Source organism: Vombatus ursinus, unplaced genomic scaffold (genome assembly GCF_900497805.2).
Source record: "Vombatus ursinus unplaced genomic scaffold, bare-nosed wombat genome assembly UNPS02014804.1, whole genome shotgun sequence".
In the NCBI taxonomy this organism is placed as follows: domain Eukaryota; kingdom Metazoa; phylum Chordata; class Mammalia; order Diprotodontia; family Vombatidae; genus Vombatus; species Vombatus ursinus.
Genome location: NW_020954582.1, coordinates 11,977,602 through 11,997,613, shown reverse-complemented (window position 1 = coordinate 11,997,613; position 20,012 = coordinate 11,977,602). Strand labels below are relative to the sequence as shown.

At 42.1% G+C, this 20,012-nt stretch overlaps 1 protein-coding gene across 15 annotated transcripts in view; it reads left to right on the top strand.

Moving 5' to 3' along the window:
* The window catches only part of SGIP1 (SH3 domain GRB2 like endophilin interacting protein 1), a 237,108-nt gene that overhangs the window by 127,097 nt on the left and 89,999 nt on the right, over window positions 1-20,012 (top strand). For all 15 annotated transcript variants that reach the window (XM_027874133.1, XM_027874131.1, XM_027874136.1 and 12 more), the window contains one exon: window positions 1,030-1,205. In XM_027874133.1, the coding sequence (XP_027729934.1) occupies window positions 1,030-1,205 (176 nt within the window). The remainder of the gene's footprint in view (window positions 1-1,029; window positions 1,206-20,012) is intronic.

Here is a 20,012-nt window from a genome sequence, read left to right as displayed (position 1 = left end):
TGGGGAACCTGCAGCCTTGAAGATTTGTTCTGTAAAACTTGGACTCAGTCAAAGGGCCACATTTGAGGATCTAGAGGGCCACATGTGGCCTCGAGGTCACAGGTTCCCCACCCCTGGTTCTAGGCTTTTACCAAGTTGCTAAAATAATTCTACCTTCATCTAAAGTACCAATGCTTAGCATGTGCCCAGCACATAGTAAGAGTTTAAAAGATGCTCGTTGACTTGACCTGATGACACCTAGTAGGACAGCTTGGCACTTCATGAGTAGGTATGTGCCTTCTTCTATTCATAGAAAAGAGAATTCGCAGAGGAAAAGGGTGTGCCAAAAAACAATTGTGTGAAACTCCCATCTTGGCCCTTCTGCTAGAAACAGCTGCTGTCAGATTGTTTATGACTGTCAGGAAGAGCTTCCCTAGCGCGTCCTCCCTGCACACTTGGGCACTGAGCAGGCAGCCTCGTCTATAAGGGCACCTAGTAAGCACTCTTGCTCTTTTGGTACAGTCGGGCAGCCCTGTGTCTGTGCGTGATCACCATGAGACCAAACAAGTGTTAAATGAACAGAAGGAAATCATATGGCCACCTGAAATCCACTGTCCTTACTTCCCTGATACAGTGAGAGGGAATAAATTGATTATAGGGATAGGAATGTGGACTGGCCCTGGGACATCACTGATAAAGGGAATTCCCAGATGAGGAAACTTGGCCACCACCTTCTTTGTGATTTTGAATGTTAAGAAGTCAGTTTGGGCGCTAAGAGACCAAGGGCTTGGCCAGGGTCTCACAGCCAGAATGTGTTTGTGGTGGGCCCAAGTCTTCCTGGCTTGGAGAGCAGCTCTCCCTCCGTCCCTGTGCCACCTCTGCTGGGCGACAGCAGCAGCATGCAGGTAGTGCTGCAAGGTTGGCAGAACGCTTGCCATGCGTTGTCTCATTCGGTCCTGATAATAGCTCCACAAGGTAAGCGTCACTATCATCCTACTGGATCATCGCTGCACACAGCACAGGGCCGTGTTATCTTTAACTGTGATCTACCTACCAAAGGAAAGCGCTTTTATTCTTCAAGTGAATCAGAAGAGGAGGAAGAATCACACAAGAAGTTTAATATTAAAATTAAACCTTTGCAATCGAAAGACGTCCTCAAGAGCGCAGCTACCGTCGACGAGCTGAAGGCGTCTATAGGCAACATTGCTCTTTCTCCATCACCAGTGGTGAGTGTCCCTGCCCTCTGGCACCCCTCCCCAGGTTGGGATAAAGTGGAAAGGGCCCTTGGATGGTCCACAGGTCTTTGTTTTAATGTTTCTAGGAAGTTCTTAAGGTTGGGGGGGTATGGAGGGTATGTAATGTATAGTGAGTGTGGGAGGGGGCTGATGTGTGGTGTGTCTGTAGTAGGTGTGATGTGTGGTGTGAGTGATATGTGTGGTATGTGTGTGTAGTGTTTGTGATATGTATGTGATGTGTGTGGTATATAGCGTGTGTGACATGTGATATGCGGTATGACGTATGGTATGTGTAATATGTGTGTGATGGGTGATATGTATATGTGGGTATGTGGTGTGTCATTTCTAGGGTGTATGTATAATATGTGGCATGTGAGATATGTAGGGGTATATGTGTATGATATGTGGTAGGTACATGATGTATATGTATGTGTGTGTATGCGTGCGCACACGCGTGCATGTGTGGTATGTGGTATGGGGGTTTTGATCTGAGATATAAACATCAGTCACTTTTAACATGATTCTAGTTTTCAACCCAAGGTATTTGTTAGTTTTAGGGGTTTTTTTTAAGAACTCAGTGGATATGAGCACCATCCCTGCCCCTGGGAGACCTGTTGTGGGGAAGGACGGATTGGGTAAAAAGACTTCCTTGGTGGTTTCCTGGGGGTGCTAAAATAGCAGCAAGAATATTCTACATGCTAGACGTGCTTTTGAACCAATATTTGCCATTAATGGCCCAAGGAAACTCCCACCCTTTCCACTCTATTTTTTCTTGTCTCTTTTTTTTCAACCACTTCCTAAATTTTCTTTCTGCAATATTAAACTAAAAACATCTTGGGGTGGCAGTGGGGGTGGGATAAGAAAGCCAAGGAAACATTTAATTTATAAAAACTTTTTTTAATCTCTATTTCTGTCCACCAAAGTAAAATGGTATGTGTCCCCTCATCAGAATTGGTTATGCATCAGCAATAGAGTCCCAAAGATTTGACTTTCTCTAATATTTTATTGTTATTATTATATTTATGTTCCCCTCATTACCATCCAGCATCAAGCCTTCTCTTGCTTGTTTTGTAGCCTAGGACCCTTCCCTTAGTCCCCTTCCCTGCCAGATACTCTGAAGTCACTTGTTTCCATGACCAGCCTGTATACTTCCCATAATGTTGACTTTCTGCTACCTATGTTGTTGCTGACGGGCTAAGCTCCTGTGTACTGTACCAGCAGCATTTTGTACTAATTTCTAAGAGGAGATAAGTAAAGCTCCCCATTGTTTTCTTCTAAAAATGACCTAAAGTGGAGATAGATAGCCTTCTAACATGTTCCAGGCCGATTGATAGGGACGTGTCCAAGCTCTCATGGAGGATGGGGACTAATTCTAACCTGTCCTTGGAAAATTTTGTCCTTGTCTTCCGTGGATGAGGCATATTCATAAAGACCATCTTATACATGGCTTGCAAAATCCATTGATCACATCACCTAATTACCATTTCTGCCAGCATGAATGGTGGTCTAAGGTCTAGGTGGTCTAAGCCTCTGATTTGACTCACTTTGTGCTACAGAACAGAACCCAGGTGACATGAAGGAATAATTTCTGATTTCAGTTCATGTAAGAGTCATGCTGTCAATGACTTCTGATTGGAGATATTTACCTTTTAAAGGTCTTAACCAGAGCATATTCTAGAGTAATTTTCTTTCTTAATAGTTTCTACATGAGCATTTAAAACGTTGGGGCAAATGGTTGCAATGAGTTTTCTATTCCACTTGCCTTAGTTTACGATGACCCCAAATGGGCACTGAAGTGTTAACAAGAAAACAGGAAATGAACCAGGTAGCCCAATGGACATTTCTGCCCCTGGTGACTGGGATAAAAGAAGATAGCATCCTTGTGAAGCAGAAGCAGTTGTCTCTCTGGATAAGAGCTTCCTTCTAAAAATAGGAGGCCATAACTGAGACTGTAGCTTTAGTTCTTGAAATCTGTGACTTTCTTTAGAATAAATGGCATGGAATGGTAGGAGGAGAAGTGGCTCGGAGGGTCAGAGGCTCTGGGCTTAAATTCTAATTCCATCATTTTGTGCAATCTTAGGCAAATCACAACCTCTGTGGGCCTCAGTTTCCTTATCTGTAAAATGAGGGGTTGAGCCAGATGGTTTCTAAAGTCCCTTTCCAGCTCCAGATATGTGGGCCTTTATATAAATGATAACTGATGTTTGTGTGGTGAAAGAGCCCAAGGTAATCAAATGACGGTGAAGTCATGAACCCAAGGATTCTGGCTTGCTGTTTGACTTCATGAGAAATAGCAGAAATAATTTCAATAAAACTCCAGTTGCTTCTGATGATGTAAAGAGAAGTGGAAAGATCAGCATGGTCTTTAGCTACCAAATTACAAGAGAAATAGCCAACTACCACAAAGTTATGTATCTTAGGATGGATCACAGGACATTTTCCCCTGTCACAAAAGCTGCTGTATTTGCATTTAATGGAAATGTAGCACCTGCTAGGAGGGGCAGAATTGTCAAGCTAGATATATAAATAGCTTAAACTGAGTGTCTGATTCCTGGCTCTTTTATTATGGATTATAGAGAGATTTTCACTTAGGAGCTTTTGAATTGATTTGATAACTCAACTTTGGGACACTCATTTGTGGGGTAGGTCTTTGGTTTCCATTATCACACTTGGGCTTTTTGATTTGAATAGCTGCCTACATCCGGTGAATGCCAAGGCATAATCAAGCAGAGGTCAGCTTGTTATTTCTGTTGTCAAGGGAAAAGTTAGATAGAGGAATCACTCTTTTCTGGGTTCTAAGAGATGAAGGGGCTTTGAGGCCATATTAGAAATTGTGTTTGAGATGTAGGGTTCTCCCCTATGGGTCCTAGCTTTGGATCTAAGATTCAGAGACCCTGAATTCCACTTTCTAAAGTGTCCCAGAATGCAGCATGGTACAGGAGAATGATGAGGACCAGTGTTCAAATGCTACCTCTGACCTGGAGAAGTCACAATCTCCATGGGGCTCAGTTTCCTCATCTGTAAAATGAGAGGGTTGGACCTTTGAAGTACCTTCCAGCTTGAAATCCCAAATTACTTGGTAGGGTTGTAGAACTTTTTAAAAACTGGAATGTACCTAAGAGATCACAGTATCCCAGGACCAGGGCCATCCATTTCAACCCTCTCATTTAACAAACAAGGAAAGTGAAAAAGGTAATTCACAATGCATGGTGTGGGGTACCCTTCTGTGGAGGTCTTCAACAAGAGGCAAGTTGTCTTCTTGGTTTGAAGGGCTTCCTTCTAAGAATGAGTTTGACCAGATGCGGAATTTTGCTGAGGCTCCTGGTGATGGACTCAAAGTCAGGAAGACCTGTGATCAAACACTTGCTGCCTGTGTGAGCCTAGGCCAGTCACTTCTAGCCTCAGTTTCCTTTTAGCTTGCAACCTATGATTTTGTGAAATCTGTGAAATCTGTGATTCCATTATTTTTAATCATAGCTTTCTTGTTTCTAAATGTTTTTACAGAGATTAGCTAATTTGGTAAATAGAATAGCTTCCATTCCTGAACAAGTGAGTGAATGAATGAATAAATTTAAAAAAAACATTTATTAAGTGCTTACAGTGTGCCAAGCACTATGCTAAGTGCTGGAGATACAAACAGAAAAAAGGAAGACGGTTACTGCTCCCATTCTAATTGGAGAGACCACACAGAGACATCCTTAGGTTAAGTCAACAGATGAGATGATTTTGCAGGGAGTCTGCAGGTCCCAGGAGCAGAGCACATGGGAAGGCCCACAGGGCCTTAGGGGAGGGAGTAGCAAGGACCCTGGGAAGGCTTAGTGATCCTCTATCTCACCAAGAGAAATAGAGTTGGTGAATCCCACCTCAACCAAGCTATGTGAGCATTCCAGCAGCCTGCTTCTGGCTCCAGGAGATGAAGTGAGGAGACAAGGTGGAGAAGATACTCCTGCTTCCCCGTGGTGAAAGGTCTTCCTTCCCTCCCAGAGATAAGGAGAGACAGAGGTGAGGGGACACAGCATCCTAGGCTTGGGGGCAGTCAGAGCCAGGGGACTGAGTCTGGAGTTGGAGTGTCAAATTTGAGGAACAGCAGGTGGGCCGCTACTGCTAAAATGTAAAGTGTAAGACAGCCGAAGGGTTAGGAAAGGGTTGGATTATGAAGAACTGTAAATGACTTTAAATATATGACTTGATATTTGGTCCCAGATGTAATAGGAAGCTGCTGGGGCTTGTCGAGCATGGGGCAACATGATCAAACCTCTGATTTAGGGGGAAAAAATCCCTTGGGCAGTGTATATCCAGGCAGGCAGACACACACACACACACACACACACACACACACACACACACACACACACACACACACATATATCTGGAGATATGGATAAACAAGTCTATTATAGTCTAGTCTCTAGAGGCAGCCAGGTGGTGCAGTACATACAACATCTTACCTGGAATCCAGAAGGTCTGAATTCAAATATGGCCTCAGACACTGTCTAAGTGTGTGACCCCAGGCAAGTCACTTAACCTCTTGTCTATCTCAGTTTCCCCACATGTAAAATAGGGATAATAATATCACCTACCTTTGTTGTAAGGATCATCAAATGAGGTAATATTTGCAAAACCCTTTGCAAACTTTAGAATGCTTATAAATGCAAGATCTTATTAAATTAAAAGCTTAATGCCAGGTATCCCCATGACAGTTTGGTTCCATATTAGAGTATCCAGTGATATGTTTTGACCAAAAAAAGAAAAAACTCCCACAAAGTTAACTGAGTCAGTTGTGTTCAGGGGTAATTTCCTCCTTTCCACTAGCATGTTCAGAAGTGATTTAATTTAAACCCAGGGAATAAAGGGAGCTTAGACATCTGTGTCCCTGATTCCTCATTGCTCACTCATGGTATTTGGGCAATAACCTAAAGAATGAAGTCAATGAAAATTCTTTGAGATAATGGTAATTGTTCTCTATCTTCAAAATGAGAGCTCAAGAACAAAGGATTTTGGTTTCTCTCCTGGGGATCTTGGGACTATAACCCCATAGATTTAGGGATGGAAGAGTCCTTCAGCGTTCCCCTGGAACTTCCTGGGACTACAGGAAATAGTTCAATTCCAACATTTTACAGATCAGGAAACTGAGATCTAAATATGTGAAGATCACAAGATCACACTGGTAGTAAATGGCAGAGGCACGATTCAAACCCACTTCATTCATTCATTCAATACGTATTTATTAAGGGAGGAAGAACATTCCTGTCCTAGGGACAGCCAGCTGAAGATCGTGAAGGTCAGAGATGGAGTGTGGTGTGAGGAACAGCAAGAATACCTATTTGGATGGGCCAGAGAGTGCATGAAATGGAACAATGTGTAATAAGCTTGGGAAAGTAGGTTGGAACCAGAATGTGAAAAGCTTTCAATGCCAAACAGAAAAGTCTATATTTGGTCGCTCATCCCACATATCTAATATATTGCCAAATTTTGTCTTCTCTGCCTTCACACCATCTCTCCTGTACCTCCCCTCTTCTCCATGCACACAGTCACCATCCAAGCACAAGACCCTCCTCACCTTTCACTCATTTAACTGCAATACTTTCTCATTTTTCTCCCAGATTTAAGGCACTCCCCCACTTCAATCCAGTCTACACAGTCACCAAAGTGATTTTCTACAGTAGAAATCTAACTATGTCGTTCCCTGCTACCCAGCTCAATGAGCCCCAGTGGCTCCCTAGTACCTCCAGGAACAAATGGAAAATCCTCTGTCATTTCAAACTCTTTGGAGCCTGGCCCTTTCCAACCTTTCCCACTTTAAAAAAAATTATCTCCTTTATTTTTAACTTTTAATTTTTAATTTAAGGAGTAAAAATTTTAATTTATGGAATAAAACAAGTATTTCCATAACATAGTATAATAAAAAAATTCCCAGTCTTTTTTACATTTTACTAGCTCCCATCCACTCTATAATTCAGCAACAATTGTTGGTGATAGTGGTGGTGCTTAGTTCTCAAAGAGGACTAATGACATCACAGAGCTTGACTTGGAATTGCCTATTTGTTCCTCAAACATGACGGTCCATCTCCTGACTGTGTCCCCTCCCACACCTGAAATATTCTCCTTCTTCACTTCCACCTCCTAGCTCCCCTGGTTTCCCTCAGTCTTAGCTCGTATCTCACCTTCTGCAGGGGGCCCTTTCTGTTTCCTTCAGCAGCTGTGCCTTCCTCTCCAAGATCACGTCCCATCTAATCTGTCTGTATTTTGTATCAATCTCATTATTTCTTGTCTTCTCCTTTAGAACAGGAGCTCCCTGAGTCTTTGTTACTATCCTCCTATCTCCAGCTCTTAACACAGTTACTGGTAAAATGGTAAATACTTAATAAATGCATATTTGCTGACAAACTCATTGATCCTAGAGTTCATAATAAACCATTAGAGTTTATTAAACAAAGGAATGACTGGTCAGACATATGCTTCATGAATACCCTTCCGCAGGGCTAAAGAAGAAAGAGATGAGGTGAGGAGAGCATTTCGGTAGGGAGGCTGCTGTAATAGTCTGGGTGAGAGGTGCTGCAGACCAGGACCAAGATGGTGGTCGTTGGGCAATACTGAGGGTGTGGTGAGACTGGAGGCCCCAGGGAGGAGGGAGAAAGGACTCAGGAGGGGAAGCAAGGCACAGGGAGAGATGGAATGAGAGATAAAGGAGTTTCCAAATTTTCAGTCCCAGAAGTAGAACAAGTGTGGGTGATAGCAATAATGGGGTAGGACCTTCCCTTTACTGGCTGTGGTGAGATGGAGGAATAGGTTATGGGAAGTGAGGAGGTCCAAGAATGGAGAGATCCCCGTGTTGGAGGGGACATCCACTTCCATGGTGAAGTCCACCAGCACAAGCTCAGGGGTTAAGGTAGAGAAAAGAACTACAAGTCAGACATTGAACTCCTGAGCACAAACAGCCAGAATGCTTTTTCTTTGAAACCATGGGAAGGTACTGATGACAAGAAAGATCAGTGTTCCTAAAGGCCTTAAAAATGAGGGATTTTTTCTGTCTGCAAGACTTTGAGGCTCCCTAAGCCCAAGGATTTAGGGATCTTTACTCATCATTTGAGGATATGTGCTTTTCTAAGCTGGTAATTTCCTGTACTTTCTTTCCTGCCTGGAACGACCTTCCCTTCCTCCCTTCCCCCCTTTACACTCCCACTCTGCCTTCCTCCATCTGCCAAGATCCTGCCCATCCTTCCAAGCCTAGCTCATATGTTACCCAGGAGAAACTCCCTCACCCAGTTCTGGGGGACCCTGGTAAAGAGCTGAGTCATTATGGGGTGGACTAGTACTCACCTCCACATTGTGGGATTGGAAATCGTAATGTCAAGTCCAAGCTAGGAAACTCAGCATGTTCAAAACAGACTTGCTGTTTTCCACCCCCCCCCCAAATTCATCCCTGCTTCAATCTTCCCAACTTCTCTTGAAGGTAGCACTATCCTTCCAGTGATTCTCCAATGGTTTGTTGACTTGGAGTCATGCCTGACTTTTCCTTCCCTCTCACTCCCATATCCAATCAGTGGCTGAATCTTGCTGATCCTAGCTCCTCAACATCTCTCACATTGGTCTCCTTCTCTTGATCATCACAACCTTTATCCTATGCCAGGCCCTCATGCAGACTATTGAAATAACCTTCTAATTGGTCTCCTTGCTTCCGTACTCTCCCCTTTCAAATCTGCCCTCCACCCAGGTACCATTTTGATATTCCTAAAACACAGATATGACCCTGTCTCTCCCCTACTAAAAAATCTCCAGTGACTTCCTACTGCTGGTAAAATGAAATTAAAATCCTCAGTCTGATACACAGTATGGTTTCCAGTTATTTTTCCACATTCTTTGTGCTTTCTCTATCCCAGCCAACCTGATCTACTAGTGGTTGTTTGGTCATGGCTTTCTAGCTCTCACTCTCCATGCTTTGCAAAAGTGCTTCCCCATTTCTAGAATGCTTTCCCTCCTCACTGCTGCCTCTTCAAAACCTTAGCTTCCTTCAATGTATTGGTGAGGTGCCACCCCCTCATACCTCCAATGAGTGTTCTCTTCCTTGTAAAATTACTTTGCATTACTTTATGGGAGAGGTAACATAGTATAAGGGTTAGAGAACTAGCCTCAGAGTCAAGAAATCCTGGGTTCAAATCCTGTTTCTGACATACTGTCTGAGTGACTTAGATATACAGTGTCTCAGTGGCCCAAGAAACTCTAAAATGATAAGTAACATATTAGTTATCTATCTGCATTGCTAGAAGGGTTTTCCATGCAGGGAGTTGCCTCTATAGATGAATTCACAAGTCTAAACTTCCTCCATCCTATCCTAGTAGATAAAGCATTGGACTTTAGAGTGAAGAGACTTGGGATTTAAATCATCCCTTAAACACTTAGCTGTGTGATGGTGGGCAGGCCACTTAAATTCTCAGAGACTCATTTTCCTCAACTATGAAATATGCATAGTAATACTTGTACTACCTGCCTCTACTTGTAAACTCTCTATAGCAATGTGACTGTTATTACATTGGACAATAACCAAAATATTTCTTACGCCCACAAAACTATGTGAAATCCTGTCTTTTTAGTGCTGATTTCAAATATGGCTTCAAATTTTATCTGTGACCTACTAATTTCATGGAAAATGGGGTTTTATGTTTAAAATAATAATTATAATAGTATTTATATCATGCTTTAAGGTTTACAAATCACTTTACAAATACTCTCACTTTATCCTCACAACAGTCCTGAAAAGCGCCTGCTATTATCATCCTTATTTTATAGATGAGGGCAATGAGGCTGAGAGAGAGGCTAAGTGACTTGTCAAGGGTCATTCAGTGTATTGGTGTATGGCATGTATCTAAGGCTAGATTTGAACTCAAGTCTTACTGACTCCAGGTCCAGCATGTTATCCATTGCACCTCATAAAATTATGTTTTACCAAACTAGATGGTGCTCATTTAACTCCCATAAATTATAGGTGCTGACGATTTCCCATTATCTTCTCAATGTTTTATGAATGCATTTCAATGATAGGATTGTAGATTAGAGCAGAAAGGAGTCTCAAAGGCCAGTCAGTTCAACCACCTCATTTTACAAAGGAGGAAACTAAAAGGTGAAGTAACTCACCCCCCAGGTCAAAAATCAAGTAAGAGCCAAAAGTCAGGCTGGACCTCAGGCCTTCCCAATTCCAAGTCCAGCGTTCTACCCACCACATCACAATTAATTCTACAGGAAATTTCTACAAGAAAAACCCTTCCCCAGCTCTGACTCCCAATGTTGTAGTTGACCTGAGGAACGTCCATCATCGGTGTCCAATAGTGGTCTGAATCTGAGATCTGAAAGTAATTCACTTCCTTCATGAAGCCAGAACGGTCAGACTCCACTCTGCCATTGTGGAGATTTCTTGATGCAAGCTTTGCTCGTGCTGGTCCCTGACAGTCCCTAGGTTTTCTGGGAAGAATTCCAAATATGAATTCAAGGAACAGAGCTCTTGTGACATATTCCACGGTATAAACCTCCTAGATTTGAAGAGAATCATTGACAGCGTCTGGATAACTCTGCCTTTTGGATACTCAAACACCTTTGGATGACTTTTTAAAAGACGTCTATGCTTCAGCATCATTCAACTGTCCTTCAAAATGTTCGCCTTCCGTCTTCATTTGTGGCCCCTTAAATATCCCCATTCTGATCTTAGCCTCATTGATTCTTGGAGATCCATTTTTAAGGAGGCCTCCATCATTTTGATGCATTGCATTGGCACCATTTTGGTTCTTTCTCTCCCAGCCAATATCTGTTTCCAACAAAAGAAACCTTTCTGTGTGTTTGTGTGGCTGACCTTGGTATTCATCGAAAGCCTCGACTCATCGTGCTTCTAGCCTTGCTGGCATTGTCTTCATATGGCCATGGCCTTCTTGAATTGATAGTCAATAACCTGAGTAAGTTGGTCATAATTTTAATGTGCAATGGGGGTAGGAAAACTTTGACAGGAATTAGCGGGTTGGCTTAGATTCTAACAATCCGTTATATTATAAGGGCAAGGACTGTCTTTCTTTTTATTAATTGTATCCCCGTGCTTAGCACAGTGCCTGGAACATAGTAGGTGCTTAAAAAATGCTTCTTAGATTGGCTTACCACATTATTTTTTTCTTACAATCAGTTCTTTTCTCAGTGCCAGGCACTGTATTGGGAATACAAAAAAAGGCAAAAGATAATTCCCTCCTCTCAGAGGGCTTACAGTCTAATAGAAGACAATGTTTATTTTCCTTGTTTTTTGGTTTTGTTTTTGTTTGTTTTTGGGTAGTGCTGTCCCATTCACAAACAAAGCAGTGCTCCAAGCATGGGGGTTAGAGTTAGTCCTGTGGTCCCTACTACCAGGGACGTTGAGGCTGGTGAAACACTTGACTTTAGAATTCTGAACTCCAGTAAGGCTAAGCTGGTAAGGAGATAACAACAATCTGACATCAATGTGGTAAGCAAACCCCAGGGGTTAGGGGTCAGCAGGCTGCCAATGAGGGTCAAACCCATCCAGTTTGGAAATGGAGTAAGTCAAGGCACCTCTGTCATCAGAAGTGGAATCAGGCTTATGAGTGATCATTGCCCTTCCAGCCTGGGTGAGACAGGAAGAGCCAGCTCCAGAGAAAAAGAAAGAAAGAAAAACGAATAAAGCTGCACCATTTGGTGTACCCAAGTTGTCATCTGAGTAAAAGAGCAATCACTTTCAGATTCCCCCAGATGGGCCAAGAGAACTTTGCATACATAATGCTTCTCCAGAGAAGTCTCATGCTTTGAATATATTCAGGGGTCCTCTTACAGAAGACTCACTCATTTTCATCTTGCAGGTAAAAGTCTAGTTTGATGTTTGGATACTCCAAGAGCAGGAGCAAGCTTCTAAATCAGGTCTGCTTGAGGGAGCACCTGCCTTCAGGGGTGTTTTGAGGATAAAAAGATATATACATACAGATATATGTATATTTATGCAAATATAATAATATATGTAAATAATTACATAATATAATATGTGTAAAGCACTTTGCAAACATGAAAGTACTCTGTAAATAGTAGCTATTTCATTATTTTTATTATTATCATTATTATGAAATATAGATCTGAGTAAGGAAAGGTGATCTAAAGAGGAGATCCTGACCTTGCTGACCTCTGCCTTGTCATCTTGACTCTCATCATTGCAATTTGAGCCATCAGATGCATCTCCTTCACTCAGTCTGCAAGGTTCTGGTGGTTCTGGCAAAGAACAAGGGATAGTTTACTTCATTAGGTAAAATAGGTCTTATGGTCATAAGAGATTTGGTACAATGTTTAGAGTCAGACGTAATAACCCTTTAAGCTGGTGTGAAATAGTGGGTAGGGAACTAGATAATGGAGTCAAAACAACTGGGTTCAAGTCCTGCCTCAGATACTTACTAGCTGTGTGACCACGAACAAGTCACTTAATCTCTGTGTCTCGGTTTCCATCATCGTCATCATACCTAGCATTTATAAAACACTAAAGTTTACAAATATGATCTCATTGGATCCTCTCAATAATCCTTGGAGGGCGATACTAGCATTATCCCCATTTTACAGGTGAGGAAACTAAAGCTGACAGAGATAAAGTGACTTGCCTAGAGTCACACACCTGATAAGCATCTGAGATAGGATTTGAACTCATCTCTTCCTGACTCTAGGTCCAGGACTCTATCCACTGGGCAACCTCTTTCAATATCTATGCAAAGAAGGGGTTCAACTCAACCTCTAAATTCCCTTCTAGCTCTAAATCTGTGATCCCACGATCCTTGACATTTTGCTAAGCAAAAATAACAATATGTTAACTATAAATCAGCAGCACTGCAAACAACATATGGTGAGATCAGTCAATATGATGAATCAATGGGCATTTAAATGCTCCTTATGTGGCAGGCACTGGGATTGCAAATACAAAGAATGAAACAATCTTGACTCTCAAGAAGCTTGCATTCTAATAGAAGTCACAAGTAGGTATAAATTGTAACATAGAAATTATACATAAATTGTAATATATTATGCATATATATGTGATATGTATATATGATAGAGAGAGAGAAAGGGTGGCAAGGGAGGGAGGAAGGGAGGGAAGGAGAGAGAGAGAGAGAGAGAGAGAGAGAGAGAGAGAGAGAGAGAGAATGAGAGAATAAATACAAGAAGAATAAATACAAAGTAATTAGATACAGGGTATCTAATGACAAGATAATTTGGGTAGTTAGTAGACTAATACAAAACATACAACACAAATCATATACCCCAAGCTTAGTTATTATTATTATTATTTTTGGAACTGGAGACCTAAAGTTTTAGCCAATGTATACTTAAGAAAAAAATCTCAAAGTGATTGACATACAGAGAATTTGAAGAATGGGCACCAACATCTACAAAGGAGAAAACATTTGAGAAAACAGAAGCAGTGCTGATGTTCACCAGATGGTGCCTAGCATTGTGTGGACGGATCAATTGGCTGCAGATTAGAAAATGTCATTGCATAATTAAATCCACATGAGTATCACATCTTTCTGCCATTTGGTACATAAAATTAGGACTTTACATATTCAGAATGCAGGAACACCTAGGAACTTCTCACTAGCCCCCTCCACAACCCTCTCAGCTAAACATGCGTTATTAATGCCTCATACTGCATTATTTATGTCAGAATCCACATGGTACTCAATCATGGTGACTGAAGGAGAAATCACTTTTGCTTTTTTTTCATTCAATAAGAGGGCTTACACATAAAGCACCATGGGAGACCTGCTACAAAGGCATGAAGGTGGAAGCCGGGATGCTGAATTTGGAGATTATCTGGTAGTTCAGTTCAGTAGGAATGTAGGATACATAATGGAAATAATCTGAAATAAATATAGAAAGGTAGGCAGGAGACTGGGGAAGGCTGGCTGAGGAGTCTTTATTATATCTTAGAGGCCATAGGGTACCACTGATGAGTTTTGATCTGGACAAAAACCTGTGTTTAAGGAATATAATTTGATAGCTATATGGTGAGTGTTTTGAAGCAGGGAGAGACTTGAGGCAGAGAAATCAACTAAGACGTCACTGTGATAGTCCAGGTGAGAGGTGATAAGGGTCCGTGTCAGAGTGGTAGCCATGTGGATGGATAAAAGGAGACAGATTCAAAAAATAATAATGATAGCTAATATTTATACACAGTTTTTATGTCACAGTTTGCAAAGCAGGTTATGTGTATGATCTCATTTGAGCTCACAGCAACCCAGGTGTTATCATCATCATTATCTTCATTGTTATTCCCATTTTATAGATGAGAAAACTGAGCCTCAAAGTTATATAACTTGCCCTTGGTCATATGGTTAGTAATTAATTGAGGCAGAATTTGAACTCAGGTCTTGCTGACTTCAAGGAGAGCACACTATAATACTCTAGAGCATGGTTTTTAAAGGCAGACCAAAAGATCTTTATAATTCAGCAGCTATTTCTCAAGATGTTGCTAACTTCTGGCCTTTCAAATCCATGGAGAGCTTGATGAAAAGTTGCATCCTGAAGTCTCTGTGGGAAAATATCCCATCCTCTCTGTGCAGTGTTCACTGTGGGTCAACCATTCCCAGAGGACTGTTAGTGTGAATCTGCAAAGAAGCTTGAGACACCAAATTTCTCACCAGGGGCTAATTCTTCATCCTGAATCTGAGTCACGCAACATGAACCATGATCCTTGGCCACAAACATCCTTCTTTCAGCTCTTTCTATGAGAAAGGGCTAGAATATTTCCCAGACCCCCATGGCCTGTAGCCAGTTAGCCCAGTAGTTTTAAACTCTATTGTTAAAAAGGCCCAGATTATGGGTTCGACCTGCCTAGTTGCCATTGCCGTGTCCGTGGTCCTGAAGTGCCCCCTAACCCTGACCTGCCTTGCCACAATACCAGTTACGTGCGAATTGTACCTACCTCTGTCTTTTCTCCCCTAGTAGACCATGGTTCTTTGAAGGCAGGACCATGTTTAATTCATCTTTTGTAGCCCTCAAAGCACCTAAATGTCTTTCATGACATTGAGTTCCACTGAAAAATCATTTATTAAGTGCCTCCTGTTTGCCCGATACTGTGCCAGGTGCTGGGATGCAATGACAAAAAACCTCTCCCAACCCCCCAAAAATCCTTACCCTCAGGGAGTTTACATTCTAAGGGAAAGTTAACCCTCAATCCGTCATAGACTCCTAATGCACACCTGTTGAATAAATTGATGAAAGAATGAAGGAAGAAGAATTTGCATTTATGCAGGGCTTCATAATTTACAAAGCACTCTTCTCAAAGGAACCCTTACAAGGCAGATATTGTGAATGTTAGTTCCCCCAGATGTAGATGATGAAGTTAAGACTTAGAGTGGTCCTGGGATTTGCTTAAGATCACATGGAAGGACTTGAAGCCAGACTTTTTATTCCAAGTCTCATTCCATACAAATGACACAAAGACTGAGGAACAGTCCCTAATCTCAAGGAGTTTTCATGAGATAATGTATGTAAAATACTTTTGCAAATGTTAAAGTGCCATCTTGAAGTACCGGCAGTTGTTATAATTATCTTAGTTATTGTTATATTTATTCCTCTAGAACTACAATTTTAATGGCATAAAGAACTCTTTTGAGGAAACTCCATTCCCTAATGCACATCAGCAGCTTCTTTGACCCTGGCCTTTCTTTGCATCTCCAGTGCTCAACACAGTGCCTGGCACATAGTAGGGGCTTAATAAATGTTTATTCACTGACTATATAACTTAAAGAGCATAGACTTAGTACTAGAGGCACCTTGGAGGACGCCCAATTTAAAAAACCCATTTCATAGATGCCACAAATTAAGACTGAGTGAGTTGCCCATGGCCACACAGCTGGAGTCCTCTACAACAGAGGTACAAACTGTGAGAACCAGATTAAAATGTGATCAGGAAATATTTAACAAAATAAATACAAATACAGAAGAACACAGATAATGTTAATATATAGTTTCTCAGTCACTCTGCAGCCGGCAGAGATCATCTTTCTTTGAGTTTGACCCCATGTTCTAAAGTACTCATCACCTCACATGGTGTTTCCTATGACTAAATGACATCACGGGTTAGAAGGATCTTTAGGGAGTCTGCTCGTCCAACTCCCCCATTTTATAGATTAAAAAACCTCAGGCCCAATCTATTCCACCTCCTGTCCTGCCACCATTTTAAAGATGAGGAAGCCATTACCAAGTTCTAACAAGCTGGATCTGGAGCTTTCTGGCCTGGCTTACCTGTGGGGAACCTTGAACAATTTACCCAGAGTTGAGATGAGTCACCCACGGTCCTACAGAGAGTTGATACGAGAGTCAGGAGTAGAAGACAGGTCTCCCGATTCTCTGTTTGAACTCAGATCCTCTATTTAACAAGCATTTATTAAACAGCCAAGAAGGGCCAGGCACAAAAACTACAAAGACCAGAATGACTGACTTTTCCTCCAGACTTTCCCATTCTACTGGAATTTCTCTCCAGACTAAAAGCGTGTTTCTTCCCCAACTCTATGTCTCAGCATCTCTTCCACCCCTCCACCATGCTTAGAACCCCCTCCCCTTTTACATCCTGGATCCCTACCTCTATCCAAGGCTCAATTCAAGGGCCATATCCTACAAGGTGCTTTTCCCAAGTCTCTCAGTTATTAGCCCAACATCTAGATAGCTCAGTGGGTAGAGCACCAGGCCTAGAGTCAGGAAGACCTGAGTTCAAACCCAGCCTCAGACACTGACTAGCTGTATAATGCTGGGCAAGTCATTTGACCCTGTTTGCCTCAGTTTCCTCATCTGTAAAATGAGCTGGAGAAGGAAATGGCAAACCACTCCACTATCTCTGCCAAGAAAACCCCAAATAGTCACAAAGAGTGTGTGATGACTGAAATGACTAACAACAATAAGAGTTATCAGCAATTCCTGCTGCCCTCTCCCCACCTGCCAAAATGACTTTGGATTTACTTCTCTGACTAAATGAGATCTCCAGTAGAATGTCATAGGATCCTAAATCAAGTTGAAAGAAATCTCAGTAGCCATGTCTGCAGTCCAACTGCCTCATTTTACAGGTGAGGAAACTGAGGAGCAGAGGGGTTCGTTGACTTGCCCCAGATCATCCAGGTAGTGAGTATCACAGGTGATCTGAACTCAGGGCCTCTGCCTCCAGGGCCAAGGCACCTTCCACTACCTACCACCTCCCTTCAGGTCAAGGATTATTTGTCATTTTTTTTCTTTATGTTCCCTGTGCCTAGCATAGTTTCTTGTGCATAGTAGGCTCCTAGCACAGTTCCTGGCCCATAGTAGGCTCTTAAGAGATGCTTCTTGAGTTGCATTGAGCTGAATCCTTGCGAACAGCTCTCCTTATCCTGAGCCAATGCTCATTTTTCTTCCAAGACAGAAATCTCACATTTTCTTTCATGGAGGGAGCGGGGAGGGGAGTTAATGCTTCATTTTGCTTGGTTCATTTTTCTATTCTTGCTTCCTTCCCAATGGGCTTCAGTGTTAGCATGTGGACTGCGGGGCTTCTCGCAGGCATAGCCCACACCTGGCCTGAACCGATGCCAGACAGACATGGTACAAGGCAGGTGCTTGTGGTGTTTTGCAGTTTGGCAAGAGATCAGAGAGACCCAGCATGTGGCCCCCACACTTCAGCCTCCCCTCCCGTGCTCAAGGCAACACTTCTGCCCTGATTCAGAAGGGAAGGGGGCTCCTGCTTAACACCTGCTTAGTGAAAGGCACTGAGAGGTGATGAGGGAGACAGGAGGCCCTTCTTCCTGTGCCATTTAAAAAACTGATCAGCCTAATTAATTAGTGTTGATCATCATATGTTTGATAAGGCAGGGTTACAACTCATATTAATTTCTAATAATTTACATCCATGCTTACATGTGAATTAATGTATTATAAAATAAATGGTATGAGTTGAAAGGGGAAAGAGAAAGAAGAGAGGTGAAAGAAGTAGAGGAGAGGAGGGGAGGGGAGAGAGGGGAAAAGAAAGAAAAGGCGGAAGGAGAAAGGGAAGAGGAGAAGAAAGGAGGAAAGAAGAGAGAAAAGGAAGGGAAAGAAAATTAGAGGGGAGGGAAGAGGAGAGAAAGAGAAGGAGGGAGTAGAGTAGAGAAGGAAAAAGAGGAGGGAAAGGGAGGAGAGAAGAAAAGAGGGGAGAGAAGAGAGTACTTGATTAGCTTAGATCCTTGCTAACAGAGAAGTTAATGTGAGCACCATCTCTAGTACCTTTGTGATGGTACAGCCAAGGTCACTAATGGACAGAGAAACACTGACAATAAAACTGGGAGTTAATGGAATTCTTTATGGGTGTCACTGATGGAGCCATAGCAGTTGAGGTCAAGTCTCCTGGGTCAGAGACAACCGGGTACTCCTACAAATATCCATTTGTCTTTCCCCCTCCCTTTGAAAGCTGCCCTCTCCAAACACCCTGATGTGTGAGCATGCACAGATGTGCACATTGGAATTTAATAGCCCAAATATAATTACTGAATCCTACTATCTCCCTCCCTAAGACTGTCTAGGGATGCACTTTCCACTACAAATAGGAGATTCTGTATAATTTCCCCAAGTTAAGTACAGTATGCATGCCTGGGCCTTGATCATAGAAAGAAACAAAGACTTTTCAGGGTTGGAAAAACCTTAAAGAGTCTTATTTTACAGGTGGGAAAACTGAGGCATAGAGAGACGTGACCTGCCTCAATGCAGGTAATAAAGAACAGAGCAAGAATTTGAACCCAGGACATCTGATTCCAAGTCTAGTCCCCTTTCCTCTACTTCTTGGAAAATGACCATGCCTGTTTTGCATTTTATAAATGTTTTCAAGAGAAGTAAGCCCTTTGGGGATGGTTTGTAAAAGCCTTAAATATGGAGGAAAGCATCTGATCCCCTCTGCAGATGGTGCTAAACAATCTTGTCAGTGGCTCAATCAATTCCATGTTGTGCATTGGGACTGCTGCTGCCATCTTGGAGGCCACCCATGGACTTAGCAGTTCCCGGAAGGGTTTTCTTATGTAAAGGCCTTGTTTGCTTTGAACTGCTTCTTGGGGACCTATTTCACTCTTGTGTTTTTTTTTCTTTTTTCCATGCTTGCACTTTTAGAGGAAAAGTCCGGTAAGATAAAACATTCACCTTTTTCCCTTTTTTGACCTATGATTAGCTAAACTCTATTTTCTGGCTTTCTCATTATGCATAGACCTGGCTGTACAGTAGAATCATAATACTCTTAGAAAGGATATTAATAATATGAAAGGCGTCTGGAGGAGGGCAACCAGAATTGTAAAGGGCCTCCAATTCATGCTATATGGAATTGTTTGAAGAAAATGGCAATATTTAACATGAAGCAAAGAAGTTAAAAAAAAGGGGAAATGATAGTTGTCTTCAATTATTAGATGATGTATCATATGGAAGAGGGATTAGATTTGTTCCATTTGGCTCCAAGAAGAAGAATTAGGAGCAACGAATAGAGGTCTGAGGTCTATTGATGCTTGATGCAAGGAACCAACTTCCTATCAATCAGAACTGTTCAAAAGTAGGATAGGATGGGCTGTCTTGAGGAGGGGTGGGCTGCCCTTCTCTGGCGGCTTCAAGCAAAGGCTAGAGGACTCTTTGTCAGAGATGTGGTAGAGGGGAATTCCTGGTCAGTTAGAGGTTGGACATGATGACCTGGATCCCTACAAGCTCTGAGATTCTCTGATTCTTATAATGAAATGAAAACATTGACAAAGAATTGGACTCTTAAAAAGCTCATCCAGTCCAAACTGTTGATAATACAGATGTATG